Source organism: Anser cygnoides, chromosome 2 (genome assembly GCF_040182565.1).
Source record: "Anser cygnoides isolate HZ-2024a breed goose chromosome 2, Taihu_goose_T2T_genome, whole genome shotgun sequence".
Classification (NCBI taxonomy): domain Eukaryota; kingdom Metazoa; phylum Chordata; class Aves; order Anseriformes; family Anatidae; genus Anser; species Anser cygnoides.
Window position 1 is genome coordinate 9613000 of NC_089874.1, and position 23055 is coordinate 9636054.

Genomic DNA, 23055 nt, shown 5'->3' on the forward strand with positions numbered 1-23055 from the left:
TGCTCCAAGCTTTACAAAAAGCTCGACGAATCCTCTCCTTGGCAAAGGAAAACGTGATGCTATCTTCTGGGTTTCTGACAGCCTCAGCCACAAGAAGTGGACTCCTGCTAACTTCCCTACCACGTGCATATAGGTCAGCCTCTGACCTCAAGTTTCACAGCAATGGCTTCTTCTGGGCAAACCTGGAAAATATTTTGTCTTATGTGGAGCCTGGAACATCGATTTCTCTTCCCGTGAATGGAGGAGCACAATTGTCAAAACAGAAAAGCAAGAACTATACTGTGATGAACACCACGGATAAATGCCTTTCTTTCATATTTACTGCAAGTGTCCTCTGAAGAGGAGCAAGATTAGGACAACACAACTAACACACACTCAGGAGAGGGAGACGACCACAGCCAGTACTCAGAGGTAACCACTCCTTCTGGCCAAAAGGACTATTGGCACAAACTCTAGAAAAACCAAGTTACCTGCGTAATGTGTCTTTCCCATCAGCATTTTGTCCATACTACTTTGAATCCTAGAGTGACTTGGGTTGGAAGGGACCTTCAAGACCATCTAGTTCCAACCCCCCTGCCACGGGCAGGGATGCCACCCACTAGATCAGGTCTTTGATTAATTTTTGACCTCAGAAAATGAGATCAATCTCCTTCTGTTCTCACTAGATACACCTCTCTTCACATTTACATGATGCATCAACAGTACTGCAGCCTCATGTACACACTGAGAAGCACAACTGACAGTTCACTCCAAGTGCAAAGCAGATTTTATTTTTGTATTATGAACACGAGATACAAGATTCAAGAATTGATGATCAGTAAAAAAATACTTTGAGAAGCTTTAATGAAGTGAGTAGACAGAAACATTCTGTCATAGACATAAATGAATATCTGGTAACTGCCCAGGACTTTTTATTTTTATTTTTGAAAAGATGCTTAAGGACATCAGTAAATACTCATTTATGTGCCTGCAGGACTGTGCTATATTTACATACACAAACAGAAAATTCCTGGAGAAGTGAGCTATAGATACTTGGTACTTTTTTTTTTTGCTGACAGTAGGTTTGTTTGTTCAGGTGTTTTTTCTTGCATAATTTTCCTCAAAAAATTAAAGTTTGCACATTAAAATTAGTAACATCACTAATTTAAGAGCTGGACCAAACGCTGTACTACTGACTGAGAACAGAGGAAAAAGAGGTAGATACAAGCAAGAAACACGTAACATTTCATTTCTATTTCAAAGAAAGCAAAATTATGCAAACCAACCTTGAAATTCACTGCTGAATTTTTTGATTTTGTGAGCAAAGACACCCCCCCCCCACACTGACTTTTTCATTCTGGCTTAACATTTCTTCTTTGAGTCATTTCACTTGCCTTCTCTCCCACAGTCCTATTATATTCCTCAGCTTTCGTAGACAAACAAAATGTCATGGCACATCTTTGTGGCACAGAACATATTGCCACTCCTGCCTCACATAATACTTGTTGCACTTTTTGAATCTATTTACTCCCCATTTTTCTTTGTGGGAAATGGGACGTGAGGTTTAGAGTCTGCCATCTTCAAAAACAGCAGCAAACGCATCTAAAACTGGAGATTTCAAACCGGCTTGTAAGAGGGCATTTGTTGTCCATGTTCAAGACAGATACGATGACGTAGACAGAGTGCAGAGTTAACAAACGAGTACAATATGGAAACACGTAGCGTAGGTATGCAGGACCACTTCAAATTAACATTCCAACTAAGCAAGGAAAAGCTCAAGTCATACAGTGCTAAATCTGAATGTCAAAAAAAGTGACTGCATTTGTCAGTTTTTGTTGGCAAGTGACAGGTTGGAGAAGTCCTTTGATTTCTCGTTGGTGTGCAACTGGAAACCATGGAAACCTTTATCACAGAAATGAAGGAAGCAACCTGCAAGCAAGCTGTGCACGCACATGTATATGTACTCGCAAGTACTGGGTACGTAAGGGAGGGAGGTGCAATAGTCATCTTGGACTTCAGGCTTTTCCAGTTCGATTGTTAAACTGGGAGAGCACTTATCATCACTGCTTAACATTCCCATGGAAGCTAAACTGATAACAAGAAAGAAGGATGGGAAAATAGTTCATATTTTTAACTTTGCGTGCTGTTTTTAAGAAGGAAAATGAAGTTGTCCAAGTCTTCACCTGGTCTTCGTTTCCTAACAGTCCTGACAGGTAGGCAGGAACGAGGAAAGTACACATTAAAAAAATCAACCATCTTTGTATCAGGTTTTTCAGAAAGATGTTCTATTGCAACTTTGAAACCCTGCAGTACTTCTATTAGCACCCACATTTTAAGGAGGTCAAATCTTTTGCTTTCTCTTAGCTAGTTAGCTGCTGGGAAGCTGGTTAAGTTGGAGAGGCAACAACAAAAGATTTTATCAAGTCTTTTTAACAGTTACAAATATCAGATATTGAAAAGAAAAAACACAGGATACATAAAAATGCAATCGTGCTTGACGTAATGAAATGGGGAACGGAGATAAATGTTAAGGTGGTGGTGGATTTCCTACATTCACTGCTATATACTAAGTGTATTGTTGTGACTTCAGCTTCCATTTGTGGGCACAAAGGAGTGGGAAAGAAAGAAGGGAAGTAGGAAGACCTATGAAAAAATACATTCCTTTTACTAAAAAGCTCTAATCTTAGGCTTTACACTATATGAAAAACGATTTGCCAGTCAGAAAGAATAGAAAAACTAAGTTAACTGAGATACACAAGTCCCAAAAAGGAAATGGATGAAACAACACACTCCCTGAAGATCTCGAAAAACAAGCATGATGTGAACAGAACTGATTTATTATGGAGAAATTATAGAGAAGGGGCTCAGAAGGCATCCTCGCTTTTGTAGGGGTTGGTCTTGCACAGCAGGGATCTGGAGAGAAAAGGTAAGGCTATATAAAATGTTAAAAGGAGGAAGATGAACTGGAAGTGAAGTACAGAAGCAAAAGGGAAAGGGACAGCTATAACATGAGTTAACAAAAGAATGCACTGGAAGTATTGGGAAGGAGAACCTATCTCTAGTCTTCGATTCGTGCATAATTTCTTCTGTAGGCCCAAAAATGAGAGGAACATTGTTCCTAACATGGACTCATCCACTTAGCACCATCCTTTAGGAACTGTAAACCACAATTTTAACAAAAATAACATTTATTTTGCTAGACAGTAGTTTTAGTTTTGGTAGACCAATTTTAAAATCTTTTTCCATGAAGGTATCTGACAAAAGATCAACTGTCACTGCATCCAACACTACAAGCACACGATGATCTTTGATAATTGCTGAACAGGAAATCAAAACACATCAAACAGCTCGCTATTTCCTCAAGTTTCAGATCATCCATAAAGCAAAACAAACAGGCTTCTGAAGGTAAATTACCTGCACAGTTCCCTGTTGTCAGGAAAGCAGAAGCTTGGCATCATGGAGGCCAACTTGACGCAAAAAAATCTTTTTTGGACGGAGGATGGAAAACAATGTGGTCAACAAAAACTTCAGAAACTAATTACTATAATCTGATAGATACTACGATTAAACTGTTTATTAAGACAATTGGGGAACTAAGACAATTGGGAAAAAAGACTGGCAGATGATACCCTCTAGCCCCACACCCCTTTATTTTTTCCAACTTCAAAGAAAGTTTCCCAGTCTAGACTCAACAGCTCACCTATGCTTTTACTCACAGCACATTTTCAAAATTCATCCAGTTCTTTAAAGCAAGCACTTAACCAAGTGAAATATTTTGTTAAAGAAAAGATGTCCAAAACATCAATCCCAGCAGCCTGGAACTTGCCAGAAGCCTAGTAATATCTGTCATCTTCTGTGTACACTAACGAGGGAAAAAAAAAAACAAAACCAAAAGATGAACAAAAAAAGCATTTGAAGCTTCCAAGGCATGCCGACAAATAAAAGCTATCCTAAGAACACATTCTAAGGATCCTGCGGTTTGTAAAGCCTTGGAGATGTCTGACTCTCAGGCTTCTTTAAAAATCAATTGCTGAGACATTCAGAAGTTTTTACAGATTGCTTAATCCTGAGCTACTTACACTGCCTGTAGCAGTGGGCCTAAGGGCTCATGTTTCCAGAAATGCCGTATTTTAGCAAGAAAGGTTAATTAAGTGTTCTGTATTTTTTTTTATTTTATTTTTTAAACTCTGAAAGGCATCTTCAGAATCTTGCCATGTTGCCTTCATTCTGGATAATAAACGACCAAAATGTGTTAAAAACAGCATATAGCCTAAAAAGTGAATTCTTCTGAAAAGCCCACTGAAGTACAAATAGCAACAACAGTTCTAAAGGGATGACAGATATCATACAAGAAAGGTAAAACGTAAATTATTAAGAAAAAAAATTCCCCAATAAATTTGTAATAAATGGGATTATGATTATGCAATTGAAACACATTAGGACCTGTTTTACATTGTGTGTGTTTACACAACACCTAGAGCTTGGGTTTTACTTTATAAGAGAATGTCTGTTTGATCATAGTTTCCTACAGCTTCTTAATAAAGAAAAGTGAGGTTTCTTGATAGCTGACAGTAGATTTTTTATTTCTATTTTATAACTATTTTGTATTGTTACATTTATATCATCCAAAATAGTTCATCATTAAGTTAGCATAAGTAACAAGAGAAGACCTTGCTCTGCGCACCGATTGTCCAAAAGGTTTCAGGTGTTTTGCCTAACTAGCAATTAGCACAGGGATCTTTCATGACCACAGTGAACCACAGGGACAGGGCATGCGCAAGAAACTTACTGAGTGCTCCCCTCTCTATTTAAAAGTCACACACAAAATCTGGAAAAGCTCAAAAGGACATCTCTGATGACTGTCATTCTTGCAAAGCTAGGATAAAACATGCACCATATGGCCAGGGAACACACTGGTTTGTCTTCCAAGCGATGGCACAACCCTGTGCCAGCAACTCACAAGCTGCTACATTTTGGGAAAAGATCATATAAATGATAGCAATCGAGACATTACTTGCTCATTTTTGATCTTCCAGTTGTGATTAGGAACACATTTTTCAACAGTTTAAGCATTAATTTATAAAATAAAGATCTCAGCATGCTCGTACAGATAATATATACCAAGAGTTGTGTTTTAACACCAATGAATGAGCAGAAGAAGCAGAAGAGCTTCCAAAACATCATTTTCACTTTCCATAAAAGCCAAAACTGCTAGTAAAACCAAAGAACTACAGCCCCACCCTCAAGTAAAAACTTTTCTTCACTGGAACACTTCTTGGCTATAGTAATTTTGATGAACAAACTACTACCTCCTGTAAGATCCTATAAGATGGACATTTTCGGAAATACATTACACATACATAGCATTACATGGATTTTGGGTAGTTCTACACCGTAATTTGTTTGCAAATTTTACAGCGGAAAAAGGCAATTATCAACGAAGTACAAATTACAGTGTGTTACACACAAGAACAAAGAGTCCTAACAATGTTTCTATGGTGCTGAAAACTTAAACACAGTTCTGCTTGGACATCTTGACCTCTTGCAAGGTAGGTAAACATTACTTTTTACACTATGCCCTGAGCCATTGGGGAAGCCTGGGAAACATTTCTGCAATCATGACACACTTAAAATACACATGAAGCCTATTGTTTTCATGTGACAAAAAGGAGTCTCAGTAATCTTAAGATTTGCTTAGTGAGACACTGACTGCAACAAACACGCGTGCTAACATCTGGAAAAAATAAACAGAAGTACTAAAAAAACAGAATTACAGAAGGTATCGGATTGGAAATGTTATATATTGAAATCTGTTATCTTTTTAGCACCTGATACCCTCTTCTCCCAGTTTGCGAGCAATAGAAAAGACATAACTTAAAGCACTCTAATCACTTCTACAGTTAGAAACTACACTTTGAATAACCTTTGCTCTGACATATTCAAGATAGTGCCAAAATGCATTTCTTCGTAAGTAAAGAAGAGGTATTCTCCAACAGGTATCAAGGAAACACAAACTAAATCTAGCATACTGATATTTAGCTAACATAAATTATTGAATCAAAACCACTGAATGCCTCAGAACCCTCACAGAACAAACTAAACATTTTTGATCAAGAAATAATACATCCAGGCAACAGATTGAAGCAACAGCAAAAAAGTTTCTATGCCCATGCAAGAATTAAAGACTAAATAGCGCTGACCATATCTCCTCCACACTGCCTCTTCCCTTTACACTGAAACTTTCTGGCCTGAAGGCACTTTAAAACCAAGATGAACACACCTCTTTCACAACACAGCGAGTATATTTTGAAGCTTGTATTTATTTTCTATTCATTACAAACCTTACAATTTCATATTCAAAAACATTCCCAGCAAGTTCCAGCTGATTTCTGCCAGTTATCTTTTCCCAAATGATTTCAGCGGTTACCATTCAATGGTTATCGTTCGGTGAAAGAGGTAACTGAAATCATTTTACTGTATAGAACAGTTATACGGTATAATTAACAAAATCCAAAAATTTAAGACGACAGAATTGGAGAGAGAAAAACAAAATGAAAATTAAAGAATCTTGATGGAAAAAGAAGCGAAGTCTTGGGGTACTGGCTATAAACATGAACCAAGAAGTACAGAAACTACATGTGCCGAATTGGAAATGAAGGACTAAACTTGCGTAACAGGAGGTCACCAAAAAGATGTCTGTTTAGTAGACTGGTAGAGCTGACATCTCTCCAGAATGCAGCACACCCACTGGAGTACCAAAGAACACCTATACCCTCTTCTCCAGGGCCCCAGAAGGCTGCCCTAACCACTGTGTTACTGTATGTTCTGGGTTCCATACCCATTCAGTCTTCTTGTTGATGTGATTGCATGCAAATAACTTGCTGAAATAGCCTAAGAACCAACACGAGCTCCCAGCAGATTCACATCCTAACTATAAGGATGGAAAACCATTCTTTCTCACCTTTTTTTTTTTTTTTACCCCCTGGGATCTATTGAACTATCCAAGACTAGACAAACTCCAGTAAGGATGATAACATGAGTCATCTGCTGCCTGTGGAGTTGTTTCAAATGCATAGGTTCAAACTACTTTAGGAAAGAGCACACATCGGACTCTTCCACATCAAGGCATCGTTCCTGCACATTTAACATAGAAATAACATCCTGGGAAAAAAGTCCTTCAAAATTTTAAGACATACCAGTCTCTTAAAATCTAGTAAAAGCTAGACAGGATACCAGAGAAAAAGCAAATATCTACTAGGTGGAAGAAAATAATTACAGCCTGCAGTTGTCGTATGTTACAGCCTGCTCTTCCCTCATGTGCAAAAGCTGTTAAACACAAAAAAAGGGGGGTATGTCACAAAGCTCTTATTAAAAAGGAGAAATGCACATCTTCTACTGATACAATAGTAAAAGCATAAAACCCAAATGTTTGGGGGAGAAAGGCAGGAAGAAGTGAAAGGACACGTATATAATGAAATTATGGCTATCCCATCAGTATCCCCTTTCCCCCCCAAGTTTCCTCTGTTGTTCCATTAGCCCTTGCTAGTTAGCTCTTAGGTGCTCCACTCCCTCCGCCTACAAAGTTTCCTAGACTTTTCGAAGCCACCTGCAACAACAACATGGGAGCTGTGGGATTTCTGACAGTGTGAGCCTCCCTACAATCACTTACTTTTGGATGAGAAAGATTCTTTCCTGCTAGACTGGAATGATAGGAAGAAAAATAAATATTTTCCATCTTCTTTATAGCTTGGCAGAGGATTAAAATAAGTAACCTAAAAGTGTAAAGAAAGACTTGGAATTTGTGATAGTGTTTCTGGTGGAAAGAAACCATAAAGATCAGTTCTCAGAAGCAAATGACACGTAGAACACAGATCACTGCTGAAGTTCTAAAATAAAGAGAAACCTTAAGTTTTTTTGGTGTCAATCTCTGGTACCCCTGGCATGGGTAAATAAGATGAGGAAGAGAGCACCAGACTGCTACAAGTTCCTTTTAATAAACTGGGAAACTGTTCAAAAAAAGCTGCACCAAAACAAATAAGAAACATGAAAGAGGTCAAGGATGAGAGACAAACTCATTGCCTTCTTCAAGCCTTTAACTCAGACATGCTTAATGCTTAGACACCTGTCTTTTTCCACTGACTGAAAGAAGGCTCTTCCAGATCTCCTGAATCACAGTCGTTTTAGGCATCGTGCATTTAAATACCTCCTCCCTTCCTTCTCGAAGAAGGATGCAAGTTTCTATTTAAATTAAATAATCATATAAATTTTATTATAAACTGAGAATTTTAAAAAACAAACAAGAAATACATCTCAGGATTTTTAGTTATATAGCTATCAGTACCACAAAAGAGTCTACGGACTCTGAAATTAAGAAGAAATAAAATTATTCATTTCTGCCTTAAAAGAGAGCATCTACACTGCCTCAGTCATTTCAAAAGATTTCAATTCCAACTTAAATGCTTTGCTGCATGAAAAGTCCAATAACAGGAATAAAGTGTAACTCCCATGGGACTACGTCATTTCTAGAACCTCCGGCTTCAATTCACATCAGTCTAAAATGAAGAGCTCCCAGCCCAGTATTGGTAGCTCTACCATCTGTATCCTTTACAAACAGAAGTACTTAGCATGCGTATTTTCACTCATACAGAACTCCTTAAGTTAGAATAAACTCAAATAAAAATTGTAACTGTAAAAAATAAAACAACAAACAATAGATGCATTCACTAAGAGAGCACCACAGATTCACAGTTTACTCCATTTGCAGGGCTGCAGCTACCTGTTAAAGCTTTTAGCGAAGAATTATGGAAATTCCACAAAATATAAGCATGCTAAATACAGCAGAACTTTGTAGCAGCTGAACTGTACAAGTTCAAAACGACGTAGGAGTGGGGAAAGCACAAGAGTTCAGCAATGCTTTTCGTTCCTGGCTCAGGCGAGGTGGAATAACTAATGCTCCAGTGCTAGCTTCTAGAGCCTAATTAGTTTCACAGATGACTACCTACTCATGCAGGAGTCATCTAATACAATTTCTTACAGTATGCTAGCAAAGTAATGGTCAGGAATCTGCATTTTGAAAAAACACTAAGCTTGTTTGGGATTTTCTTTGCACAGTATTTTTATCCCAATATTACTAACAGGCTTTGTTTCATTCTGTTATTGTACGGATTTTTATAACTGAAACACATGAAAATGTTGCAAGACCATACATTAACCTGACATTTTCCTTTTCTATCTGCTTTGAAGAACTGTTCAAAAAGTAATTATAATCTTAACCCCATAAACTACTGCAGAAAGGCAGAACCGTTGCTCAGCTATGAAGTCACAGTAAGGCAGGTACTGCTGAAAAGCTATGCCGAATAAACTACACCTTTAGTTTATCTCCTGTTACCTTATTTTCTGTAAGTTGCTCTGAGGCATCTTTAAAAGAAGTACATTCTAATTTATGGAAGCAACCAACTGACATTTAACTACTTCAATGAAACGGAGCACAGATCACATCTCATCACATCTTGATCCAATGTGTGCGACAACCAATATCCACTTATTTCCCCCCTCAGCTGTCCTGAGATACAAACTGTTATATATATTCAGCAAACCATAGATCTCCTTATGGTAGCATAAAAAGGTCAAATTTTGCTTATGAAGTCCCCAGTGGAGTTAAGCAGGATGTTTTATAAAACCACATGAAATGTTTTATATATGTACAAAAAGCAAGTTCACACTAAGCTGTTCTTTCTCAATAGCCAAAGAATGCATGTTATTTACCCAGAAGTTGCTGTCTTGTACAGAAATGCTGTCTTGTACTTTGTTCTTAAATGTCTAAATACAGACACTATGCAAAATTACAGATGTGGAAGTCTAGGTTTCGAAATACAAAAATGAATATAACAAACATCCCCAACTTCTTCTTGACCTATATATAGAGCAATTTTCAGGTTCTTACTGTCTTTATCTTGCCACAGTTGCACTCATTCTGAAAGGACAGAAGAGATCCCTGCTTTACTTTTATACACAAAGCTGTTCTCCTCTCCTACTAATTCCCAGTATAGTTATATATTCCAATCACAGCTCCCCAAAAGCAGTCCATGCACTCACATAAGTCTCTTCAGACTAATTTCATGAAATATATGCTTAAGGTAAGAAATTCTCTTTTCCTCTGCAGAACTGCAAATAAAGGACCTAGTGGTGTAATACTATAATTTTAGCATGTTTTCAGGCAGTCTAGTGTAGACACTTGTCAATGTGACACGCTGACAAGTAGAGCAGACTTCCTCATCTTCCACTCCCAGATACTTCAAAAGTTCTTCTTGCATTCAGTATAAACTCAGTATAAACTTGCATTCAGTATAAACTGCCCTCTACATCACAAATGATAAAAACAACAAGTTCAGCCGTGCACAAGTTGTTTCTGAGACTTCAGTGAAAGCAGCAAGCATATGAAGATTTAAACTCTTCATTATTTTCAATGCAAAATTTACCATTAAATATACTCCTTAACTATCCACCTTGCATCTTACAGATTACGTTACGAGTTTGTATGACTGTCAGTTAAGTATGCTTTTATAAGGGAGGAGAAGCCCTGATCAAGCTACTTGCCAAATCAGAACCGCAAAATAATCAGGATTTGCTTCTAAACAACAACAAAAAATGTCTAATAAATATTAGGTGGTGTCATTTTAAATGACTCTGGTTTAAAGAACTAGACTTCATATCTGAACTAAGATGTTAGCTTATGTCAAAAATATAAAACCAAACAGCTGCCTTTGATGTGACTGATTAAACAACTTTTGTCTCTGGTATTACTAATGGAATGAGCAAATGGGCTGCAATATAACATACAATAATTCAGTTACATACTAGTAAACATTTCATGGAGATCAGAGCACTAAAGTTTCAGTTCATGCTGAATGATTTTATAGACAAATAAATAAGAGCTAATACCAAATAAACATACACTGTCAACAGGGTACCTCAAGACTATTTGGTGAGCCATTACCCACAGTGGCCCATGGCTATTGCCACTGGAGGTACAAGCAAGCATAAAACATGAAGTCAAATGCTGTTTCCAAACAAGGTTCAAGTCTCTTGCTTTCTCCAGATTGCTTTCACAGAAAAAAAGCAGGACAAATGCAGAAAACTGACTGTTTAATTCAAGGTAATCTCATATTAGAAAGATTTTCCAAGCAAACTTCCCCAGGATTATATTATAGGAACAATTGCTTTCTATGAAATACTTGCTGAGATTAGCAAAGCAGTTTCTAAAAGCAAATAGTTCAAAACTACCTGTGAACAGATTTCTTCTATTGGTTTCATCACATGGCAAAAAAATATACTCACTAGTTTTGCTGTGTGTATCTATAGGACTCTGGTTTAACTAAATGTAGAGCACAAGAAGATAGTTTATTTTAAGTAGAAAAGCATGGTAATTAGAATTTCCACATCCACCAAGAAAGGGAAGAGGCAGCTTTACTTATCTACATTTGTGATGTTTACTTTCCCAAAGCTTGAAAATGCTATGCACTGCAACATGATACATTTGAAATTTAAGCAGAGTTCAGTCTTACTATTTAGTCTCATTAACATGACTAGGAAAATATGTTTATCAATTGCAAAGACAAATGTATCTATCAACTTGAACACTGGAGATGGAAGATGTACACACCATGGCTACTCAGCAAATTACAGCCTATCTTTACAGCAAAAATAAAGCTGTTTCTCTAAAAACGCTCATAACCGTACTTTTGCAGAGCTCCAACATTTCACTCCCTCCCCAAATATATAATTTTATTTACAACGCACCTTCTTAAAAGTAGTGCTCTAGAGAAAGAGGGGAAGGGAGCGTTTAAGAGCAGAAACCTCCGTATTTCCGTATTTGGGACAGAACCCACGTACCAGGTTTTACTTGCAAGGGCTAAGCTGCAACTGCTAACACAGGCAGGACTTGGCAGTCACAATAGCCAAGTTTTATACAGTAGCAAGCACTATGCAATAAACTGTTCTGAGCACTGGCCCATCTCACCTGCCTTAGCCGTATGAATAAATTGCTACATGTTTAAGTGGTGGTTTTTATTAAAAATAAACTCAATGAGAATTCGGGAAGAGATATCAAGGAAAGGCAAGCAGATAGAGAGACTAGCTGACACATAACAATAGCTGGTGAAATATTACTCTTATTTTCTGTAATAAACACCAAGATCAAAACATTATGCAAGTTAAATTTCCTTGAAAGGTTCCCAGCAGGAGTTTTCCTTTTTGTTTGTGCAGTACGCGATTTCCTCTCACCCACAAAAAACATACCAAGAATGTGCATGTGCCACTAACACTAAGCAGCACTTCCTTAATCACTCATTTCCAACAATTTATGGATGATCAGTGGCAAAAACGAGCAAAAATAATGAAAGCATGCAATGAAAGCTCATTGAGACAAACCGGCTTGGACTTCCTACTCATTTCTGTGTCTCTTTAAGATGGGGGTCTGATACAAATTAGCCACTGGGAAAAAAAGTCATCTGGTCATAAAATACAGTACAGGGTCACTTTTATGTAAGTTTGCCAAAAGGGACATAAACCAGGACAATTTCAAACTGTGACACAGGATAGAAGTATATTAAAAAAATCTTTGTTCCTCCTCCATTGTGCTGTCATGTTGCTCAGCTTTATAGACGTTCTGAGCACCAGCTCTGGCCTCTTCGCTTCCACCTGGTCTACCTAATTAATTAAGCAAGGAAGTTACCTCAAATTTTTGTACTATTTGTTTTTATTATCATGCACTTCTTTTGATGTTCCAGGAGTTAACCTCTTAATCCACAGACTCTGTGTGCTGTGTTCTGAACATTTTGGGATGTCTGGATAATTTGGATAATTGGTCAGGATGTTGCTGTCGCTCATGTTAAACTTTATGCCATGACTTCAAGTTCAAAGATCAGTATTAAGGTAAAATGCTTCATAAAGCCTTTTTAAAACTCTACACTCCTGATCACGCAATATCTAGTTATACCAGTTTCTCACGGTGGTAAATGGCACTATTTGTATTTTCTTACAAGGAAATTACTCCTAAACATCTTTATCTTTGTCAACTTCAAACAAATACAAATTTCAGTTGAAGTTACATCAAGAGAAAGCATATTTTAAAGGTCAAGGAAAGGTACGGCAATTACCTCCTCAAAAAGGTTCGCCTCCTTCACCCAGAAGCATACATGTAGTTTTCTTTGCAGTCTTATCACCCAAGGAAACACCAGCACCGTAAACTACAGAGACTCAACTACAGATACCACAACTTTCCCTTTTCGGAATAATAAGGGATGAGGTTAGTTATGACATTAAGAAACACGGCTGACACCTTTGTTTCGTACTTGTACTACAGAATTTGTGAAGGTCAGCGGCAAAGAACTGAATGAGGCTCTAAAGAAGAAATAACTTGACGCACAGACTCTACAAAGGAAGACAAGAAGAATTTAGAAAGACATCAAAATGTTTTTAAGACTGGTGCAGGAGATTAAAGTTACTTCAAGCTATCCCAATAGTTCAGTTAATAGCATCGGCTAAAGCGTAACATATTGCAATGATCTCTGACTACTTCAATAATCTTGAAAAATTTAGTTCACAAGTCCATGTAAATATCCACGTGTGCACAAATTCACACACAATGGGTACAGATATACACAGATATACATACACCCATACATACACTACTCCAGTTAACAGAAGCCTGCATCTGCCAGGATGGAAATAAACTATAGCAAGCAGTTAAGCTCTTTAAAAGGGCATGGGCAACCCCCTTAGGCCCAAAATGCCCTTTTTGAATTACCATAGTGGTTTTAATTAAAAACTAGGCAGAGAATCAGTTTGATTTCCAGTACAACATTGCATCCGTCCACGGTGAGTGCCTAATTTCCGTATTTCTCTCCTCTGTGCAATACACAAGTGCTTGGTTGTTTTAAACTGTTGCCCTGGGGAAGTCAAAGAGTCTGTAAGAGGGGCCATGTGCCATTTAGGAAGTATACTAGCAACCAAGAAAAAAAAGCCATGGTAAATTGGAAGATAGTTAATCAATCCCATTCAGATTCATGAAACTTAACCAGTTAAGGGGGCAATGCTTCCAGAAAAGAACATGGAAAGAAAAGTTATACAAAACTGATAACGCTAACCTATGAGCTATCTGAAACAAAGCTTGCAAGAAGTTCACATGATAATAAGTAGATAAAAATCAACTTGTAGCATAATCTGTGATAAACACTCAGATAAAAGCTTTGGGAATTAGGCCCATATGTGATAATGACAAACATCACTGTCACGACTTAAGCTGAACAAAGAAATCCAATACAAAAATGAAAAAGATGATTCAATTTCAGAACTGAACCTCTTATTCATTCATTTTTCAGAACTTCTATTAAAATCAAACAAGCAACTTTTATATGAAGACCTTCAAATGGACGTCCTGACTGCACGCCCAAATCCCAAATGACCTGTTTATTCATTATAACAAAAGTAATTCAATGACAAATCTAAGATGGCCTGCATAGAAGCTTCCAGTGGAACAGTCTTCTCATCCAATTTTTACCCGAACAGGTATCTAAAAATCACCTGCTCCCCCTATTCCATATACCCAACTCCCAGCTGAAACATTAAAGGCTACATATCCTGTGCCAAACTTCTTTATTCAAGATCTTCGCATTTACAAGAAAATCGTTCTTCTCTTAACCGCTGCAAGTTTCACCAAATGTATGAAATGTTTCTTTAAATTGAGATCACTAAAATCTGATTTTGCCATTTAACAATAATAGCATTGGAATTATTTTTTTAATAACCCTGGCCCATTAGTCTGATGTGATGAATGACAAAATATGATGACTTTTTTTTTTAAATAGTATAAGTACAATCAAAACCAAAATAGTTTCTTAAAGTACCAGAATTCTACACGGTAATAATCATTTCAAAATCTTGTCTGAAGAGAAAGATAACCGAAGTGCCAAAACATAACAGAAAACCTTTCTTGACATCTGCAGACAGATTATGGTTTTCTCTCATCTAGCTTTATAAATGGTTCCAAGTGTAAACACGCAATAGCAACCCTAATTCTCTTGATACCGGCTACCAATACATCCCATTCATATGTTCAATAGTTACAGCATAACTTTTAAAGTTTTACCTAAAGTCCAAGTTTAGTGCAGATGGGTTGCATAATGCATTTATTGTAGACAAATCTACAGGTCAAAGGGACACACTGGCAGTACCATACACAGTACGTTAAAGAAAAAAATCCTTGTTTTTCATTGGACTGCAGAAGACAAATCCCACTAAAGTCAGCTAATTTACACATTAGCTGTAACTAGACACTTAGAGACAAAAGCCAAATGGAACAGTCTCCACCTGGAAACTGAAAGGTCAAACTGAGTTGCTGAAAATGTTCTCAGGACTACGGATACCTGAAGGAGAGGAAAGTAGACCATTTTCCAGCCATGTGGGATACGTAGAGTTAAATATAGTACTATGGACAACAGTTGGCCTGTCATCAGCGTGGTCATACCGAAGTAACTTGCGTACATCCAGTGCAGTCAGTAAAATATAACACTGCAGCTGCATTGATGAGCTCAGACCAGGCTATCAAATAAGTGCTCGAGTCCCACAGGTCCCTCCTGACACAGCTATCTCATTCAGTCTATGTAATCTACCAATAGCTTCAACAGTGGCGTAAAACCCCTATTTCCTCACATTCTGTTCTCTGAAATTGAGATTTTCTTCATGCTATGCTTTCTAAGTATCCTTTTTTCTTTGCTTTCTCCTGTTCTCTCAAGGGTCTACTTGAACCATAAAATCCCAAACTGGATGTAGTACTTCATTGGAGACTTTCCCAATTCCACGAAGAACAAAAATGGCAACTTCATCTCCATGATGCATTCTTGTCAATACAACCAAGAACTATGTTTCCTACCCCACCGCAATCATCACCTTGCTGATTTATGTTATATATGATCCACCAACGACTCCGTCTTTTGTATCCGCCCTCAGCGGATTTCATTCTAGTTTTAGGCCACTTTCCAATATCCTTTGCTTTCTAATAACTATCATCCAAAGGGTGTGGAATTTTCTTGTATAGTATCATTAAAAACAAAAAGTGTAATCATTTGGATGATAAAGATTTATGAAAGCTTGCAACAGCTGGTCCCCATACAATTGGCTTCAGTTATTTGATATTTACCACTTGAAATTGAATTTGCCATGCTTCCCATTACAGTATTTTTCTTGTATTTCTTTAGTTCGCATAATATAATAGAATTATCATGTTATTCAGAAATTTCTTTCCCAAGTTCCATGCTCCACTGAAATAGTCAGCCCTCCCAACCTTCACATACCTAACTAAATTATCCTAAACGGGTAGAGAATAACAAAAAAATTTCTTAACATATTGTTAATACTGACGATCAGGCAGTTGGACTAGATGATCTTTGCAAGTTCCTTCTGCTCTATTCTAAGGAGAACTTCATTTACATTATAAATAGACCTTTATAAGTCACAAATCAAGGTGGCTGTTTTATTTTTTAAGTTTTCCTCGGGTCATCTATTAAGTCACCCTTTCCATTAATGAGAAGCTTGTATTTCTTTTTATTGCTTTATTATTAGTATATATATTGAATCTTCTTTTAACATCCCCAAAAAAATCCTTTTCCTCAAAAAAAAAAACTGATTCAAACATTTTAAAACACAAGGTAACCCACTTTCTTGATACCAGTGTACATGCCATGTATTGTATACTAACTTCACCTGCCTGTTCAATATTGTACATTTGTATACACACATACGCATACACATCCCAGTATAGCCCTCCCAAATCTGTAATTTGTTCCATCAGAAATGAGGACTGAAAATGGAATATGTACTCCATATGTATTTAACAGTATTTTCCTACCTTTTTTAAGCCAGCGAATCCTTCCGATTCCAGGAAGAAAAAGGCAAAGGGCATCAACACAAACAAACATAAATTGGAAAAAAGAGAAGCAAGATTCCACAAACCTGCAATAAACAAGAAAGTATACATTGTAAGTTTCTCAATTTTAAAAAAGTTAATGTCACATTTTCCTTCTGTACATATAACAACGAAGCATACATTAGTACTACACAATCAGTTTTATGGATACATAATAACCTCCAGGTCATGGCCAAAAAAATACTCGTTTCTCTGCACAATAAGTTACTGACACAAACTGGATATCAACTTCAACAGCAGCAACTGTCTGAAATCTTGGAAGAGAGACTGCAAACTCCAGTGGACTACTCCCACAATAACCCACTCAAGGATACTTACATGCATTTAACATTTTCAGGAGAGAACTATTTTATCAACAGTGAGTCCCACAAAATTCAGTTCTATGTATTCACTACCTCCCATATTTTTCCTTGAGAGAATGTCAGACAAATCATGGGTTTTAACATCAGCAATGCAAAAACACCGTCACCACCTCTGAATTAGAAGATATAGTAAAGGCAACAGCAGCCTTTCAGAGTGAGCTTACTGGCTCAGTGGTCAATTGGAGAGCAGTAGATTATGTTTATCACAATTCCAGTATAACACAACTTCATCTCCCAGAATATCCCCATAATTAATGAAATATGGGCTCAGTGGAGAGTGCATTGGACTAAAATTGCCTGAGCTTCTGGGCTCAAAGGGTTGTGATCAGCAGCACAAAGTCAGGCTGGAAGCCAGTCACCAGTAGCGTACCCCAGAAGTTAACAATTATCTTCATTAACAACACGGAGAGTTGGAAAGAGTGCATCCTCAGCAAGTCTGCCTATTATACAGAATGGGGAGGAGAACGGGGAAGAGCAGGGGTTTGTCATTCAGACAAACCTCAGCAGCCTGGGCAACCAGACAGAGAGCACACTGACGACCAATTGGTCCAACAGTAGCTTTGTAGAAAATGCCTTAGAGATCCTGTTAGATACCAAGTTGAACAGGAGCCCTTGCAACAAAGAAAGCCAACAGCATCCTCAGCTGCACTAGAAGCAGCGTTGCCAGCACTCCAAGGGAGGTGATCCTTCCTCTGCTCACTGCGTACACATCTGGAGTGCTGCATTCCCCTGTGGGCTCCTCCATACAAGAGGGACACAAACACACTGGAACGAGCCCAGCAAAGGACTGCAACTTAATTAAAGGATTGAAGCATCTTCATAAAGAAGAGGTGATTTTATTAATGCATGTAAGTATCTGATGTGGAGTGGGTGAGGATGACAGAGTCTGATTCTTCACAGGGGTATCTAGTGAAAGGAAATGAGGCAGTGAGCAGAAACGAAAAACAGGAAAACCAACTTAAAACACAAGAAAAAACATTTTCACTGTCACTGTTGTCAAACACTGCAACAGGTTGCCCAGAGAGATTTTTATAAGTTCTGTTCTCTGGTGTACTCCAAATAGGACTGGAGACTGCCCTGAGCAGCCTCCTCCAGCAGACCCTGCGTGGAGCAGGGGGGAACAGCAGACGGTTTCCAGAGGTCCTTTCAAACTTCAACCATTCTGTGATTTTGAAGAAAAACCAACGACTAAAACTAGGACATCTGTAAGACACATGTGACATCTGCAGGAAGGGATAAGATTTGGAAAACAACCTGAAGTGATAACTGATCTCCGTTAAGGGTAACTGTTTTACTGGGATTTTCTGAGCCAGACACCTTCTACACAGCCCGTTTCTGATACGAGTCCCTATCATCATCCTATCATTTGTAGGATGCTATGTTGTTTCTTTATAAAAGCATTAGCTTACCTGCAACTTACTACTAGCAGAGCTAACAGATTTAACTAGTGTTACGTGTACTGCAACCTGAAAACACAACTCTTTTGTAGTTGAGAAATAAGCTCAGTCCCTCACCTTCCCCAAAACACATGTATTTCCAGTCCTACAGGACTATATATCACCTGAAATCCCAAAAAGAACATCCCCCGCAATAAAAAGAAATCCTTCTCAGACTTGCTCTTTCTAAAAATTCCTCCATTTGGAAAGCATAGGGAAAGAAGGAGGCATTTACTGCATGTCTGGGGAATTCATTATTGACAGAAACTCCTGCATTTAGTTCCAAATGTGAAATGCTTATCAGTTATCTTCATCTACCTCCTCCTTAAAAGACTTTCATCACGTACGTTTTTCCCCCCTTATTTGAATTTCAAGGAGAAAATGGGGGGTGTCTGCTAAGCAACAGACAATAAAATAACATTCCAAAAGATGCACAAAATACAATACCAAAATGCTAAAGAAAACAGACTGCCTCATGGTGACTAAACTTGAGTTAACAAAGAGGGGGATTTTTCCTTTAGAATTTGCTGTCAGGAAGCTCCTGTTACCACTGAAGAAACATTAACACGTAACATCAGGAAGGCTGTCAGCAGCAGCCCTTATCAGAGATACACACATGCACTCAGAGTGCTTGTTATTGTATATATATTTTTTTTCCCTCCAAGAGCGTATATTTTATTTCAGTGGCTTTCTCTGACTGAAGAGATAGTACATTCAGTTACCCAACACAAAGCTGAATACCCATTTGTCCAAATTCCAGCCATTGTATCACACATATATGTACAGAACAGTTCTAAGAGGTGCAAATAGTACATACAGAGCATTTTAAAGGACGGGAAGGTTGTGCACATCTGGGCTGACGTTTAAGTTGAAATCCAAAATGTACACATTAGCAGCTGATAGGAACCACGTTTACAGATTAAATTACAGCACTACAATGTACACATGACATTATGAGAGGTAAGGACAGCTGCAGTGCTGATGACGCACACACTTTCCTCAGAGTAAAGGGAACACTAGATTTAATAGACAATATATTACATAATAATCATCACAACAATGTAATAGCCTTTAATATCAATAGGTTCCCTTTTCTTTTCCTACCCACCCACTTCACTGACTTAAGAACATACAGGGCCTTCTTCCCCTACCATATTTTTAATCCTAATTTGATAAATCATATTAAAATACACCCCCAAAAATAATTCTTACTCCACTGATGCATCATAAAACTGTGAAAGACACTCGTAGATTTTAACATATACAAAAGCTTTAAGCAGTCTAGTCATTGGGTTTTTGGTTGTTTTTTAGTGGTTTTTTTGGGGGGGGGGGGGGGGGGGGGGGGGGGGGCTGTTTATTTTACATGCATTTGTAGTGACCTAAGAAAATCCCCATAAAATAAGTTAATAATACAAAAATTAATAACCCCTCAGTCTCTGGCAAACAGATTAGAGCCTCAGCAATTTTTCTTCTCTTATTCGTGGGAGTTTCATTACATTTTACCTCCACCTGGTGGCTGTATTTAACAACAGCACGAATGCACATCCAGCTGTCAGAAGTAGCTCTGGGTTTAGTTCAACACACATTAGGTAAGGTTATTTATACTGGATCTAGCTATGGGCCTTCTGCCTAGTTTCAAACGTTAAAGGAATATACTTTCCATTTCTCTAAGTACCAAAACCAATGCAGCAATCCACAATATAAAAAACTAATATCATAATCAAGTATCACGGACTATATCTGCAACTGATAAATTAATACAAGCACTCCAATGAAATATTTTTCGATTTGATGGGAAACAAAACGTTACACAAACTATACATAAAGTCTATGCTAGACAATTATGGAGATATGAACACTTTCTGAATTTGAGTGCTTGTGATAGCTCTATCAACTCTCAAAACTTGCACATATATCTCATGATTTACTTAGTTGGGCCATAATGTAAATAATTTACAAAGTTGGGCCCTTACACGGGAATTATTTTTTTTACAAAGCAGTGCAACACTACTCTGCAAACCTCGTGAAGGCCACAAGAGGGAGCTCCTTACCACAATAAAGTGTTGAAATAACAGGTTTTTGTCAAGTTCCACCAACAGAAGCCTGTGGTCAGACCTAAAAATCTGCTCAAATTTCTGACAGCTTCACAGCAACTGCAGAAAACCTTGTTTTAGTTCAATCATCTCTATCCCTAATGTAAGCTTTGGTCAAACTTGGAAACTCAACAATGCTGAACTTCCTACCATGCTAGCCATTGCTACTGGACTGAAAATAAGTTATACTGTGCATGCAGAAAGTGCTTTCTTTATTTTCTCCTCCAAAAGACTATCCTTAAAGCAAAAGATGACAGTCACAGGAAAATTCAGATGCCTCTGTATGTAAAAGTTATTTTCTTCAAGCAGATTTCCAACTATCTCACATTTTCTTAAGTAATGTAACAACCCTGACATAGAAAGAGTATTTCAGAGTTGTTTAATACAAGAATTTTCACTCTGCAATGCTGTAGTTTCTCCCAGGTCAGCTCAGACATAGAAGTAAGGATTATTTTCCATTAAATAGTTTTTTCCCATGTTTTGGAGTGAAGAATGTGCCTGAACAGCTAAATCTCTGAAAAACTATAATTTCTCCCCACGCCCCCCCATGTAGGAGGCATACCAAATTAGTGTTACCCCACAGTATGTGTGACAGGATAGATCATAAATTAATCAGAATAGAAAGAGCCTCTCTAGTCACAGAGCCTGATCTCCTGCTTAAAACTGCTAACCTGCAGGTGTAGTCAGGCTCCTCAGGGCTTCAGACAGTTCAGGCTTAAAACGTCTCCAAGGGTTTAGTCTCTCTGAACAACTTTATCCAGCATTTAACCATGCTCATTGTGAGGAATTTTTGCTTTATGTCCTGCAAACATTGCTTCTTGCCTCACACTGCATGCACCAGAGAAGAAACTGTCTGTATTTTCTCTACACGCCCACGCAGGTCAGTGAATACTGCTGTTAGATCCCCCCGAGTTTGCTCTTCTCCAGAACCCCTGCACCCTGGGACATAGCCCAGTGACTGGTTTGCTCCCTTTTATTACCTAACTCTGCCCTTATCTACAACAGCCAGGGTCTCTTTTCCCCCATACTTCACAGCTTGGGGCACAGACCTGTGAAGTCTTACAGCAGACCTTGCCAGCAAAGCCGGAGGTAAAGACCATCTCGACTACCTCAGCCTTCTTCAGGCTGGCAGCAGAAGAGTGCTTTCCTGGATTTTGCTCTACACAAGCCCCTCACCAGTTGCAACTCCAGCTGTACCCCACCATTTCCCAGTTAGGGCATCAGGTTTTCCTAATATCACCCCAGAATACTAAACTAGGTGATGTTTCTGCACTCCTCCTAGGTAGTTCATGCCTACTTTCACTAGTTGTGAACTTCCTCTTCGTTTTGAAGCTCAGGGGTTCCCCATTAAGCCAGGCCAGCCTCCTACCACACCACTCCTGCTCATTGTCTTGCACACTGAGGCGGACTGTTACAGGGCTTTAAGGAGGGTATCCCTGAAAATAAGCATCTCTCCTGGGTTCCTCTGTCTTCAGGGCATTCTCCAATGAATAGTCCACATATGCAGCTCCTCAACAGAACAGCCTGTTCTCTTAAAATGTCTTTATCCTGTTTTTCTTCCTCGCTCTTCCTTAGATCTTAAACTATTCAAAGTCACCACAATCAGGGTTGCCATCAACTAGCATATCTATAAGCAGCTCCTCCTTAATTGTTAATTTAAAAAACCTTTTACTGTCCAGATAACAAAAAATACTCCACTAGTTTCAGAAATATGATCACCGATATGTTTTATTTCCTGGCTTTACCTACCTGCATTTAATCTGTCGTAAATTTCTTTAGTCTTATTAAAGAAGAACTGCAAACTAGGGATCTGGAAATTCCTGAGTTAGCTGTGCATGAGTATTATTAGATACTTTGCAGAAATATTACCAAACAAAAGCAAAATTTCATGCAAAGCCCAAGTACCATCTGTTCACAACAACTGAAAAAGAACCATAGGGTTAACTTGGAATTTATTCATTTCAGATTAAATAAATTGTTTCTGGGAGCAGACATTATCTCTTTTCTTCCCCCCCAAATCTACTGAAGAACATCCCATTTTCACAGTTATTTCCCCTCAGACACAAAGAAGTGTGGAAAAAAACTTCCAAATATTAGTACCCATTATACATGTTCACATACACCAAATCATGTTAACCAGTCTGGAAAAGCATACAAAACTCACTCTGCCGGGCATCAAGGCATCATTCCTGCAAGTATAT

The 23055-nt window shown here is 38.1% G+C and overlaps 1 protein-coding gene across 2 annotated transcripts in view; it reads right to left on the reverse strand.

The window, feature by feature from the left end:
• LMBR1 (limb development membrane protein 1) overlaps nucleotides 1-23055 on the reverse strand; it is a 69952-nt gene that overhangs the window by 25794 nt on the left and 21103 nt on the right. For both annotated transcript variants that reach the window (XM_066991443.1, XM_048062351.2), the window contains one exon: nucleotides 16886-16989. In XM_066991443.1, the coding sequence (XP_066847544.1) occupies nucleotides 16886-16989 (104 nt within the window). The remainder of the gene's footprint in view (nucleotides 1-16885; nucleotides 16990-23055) is intronic.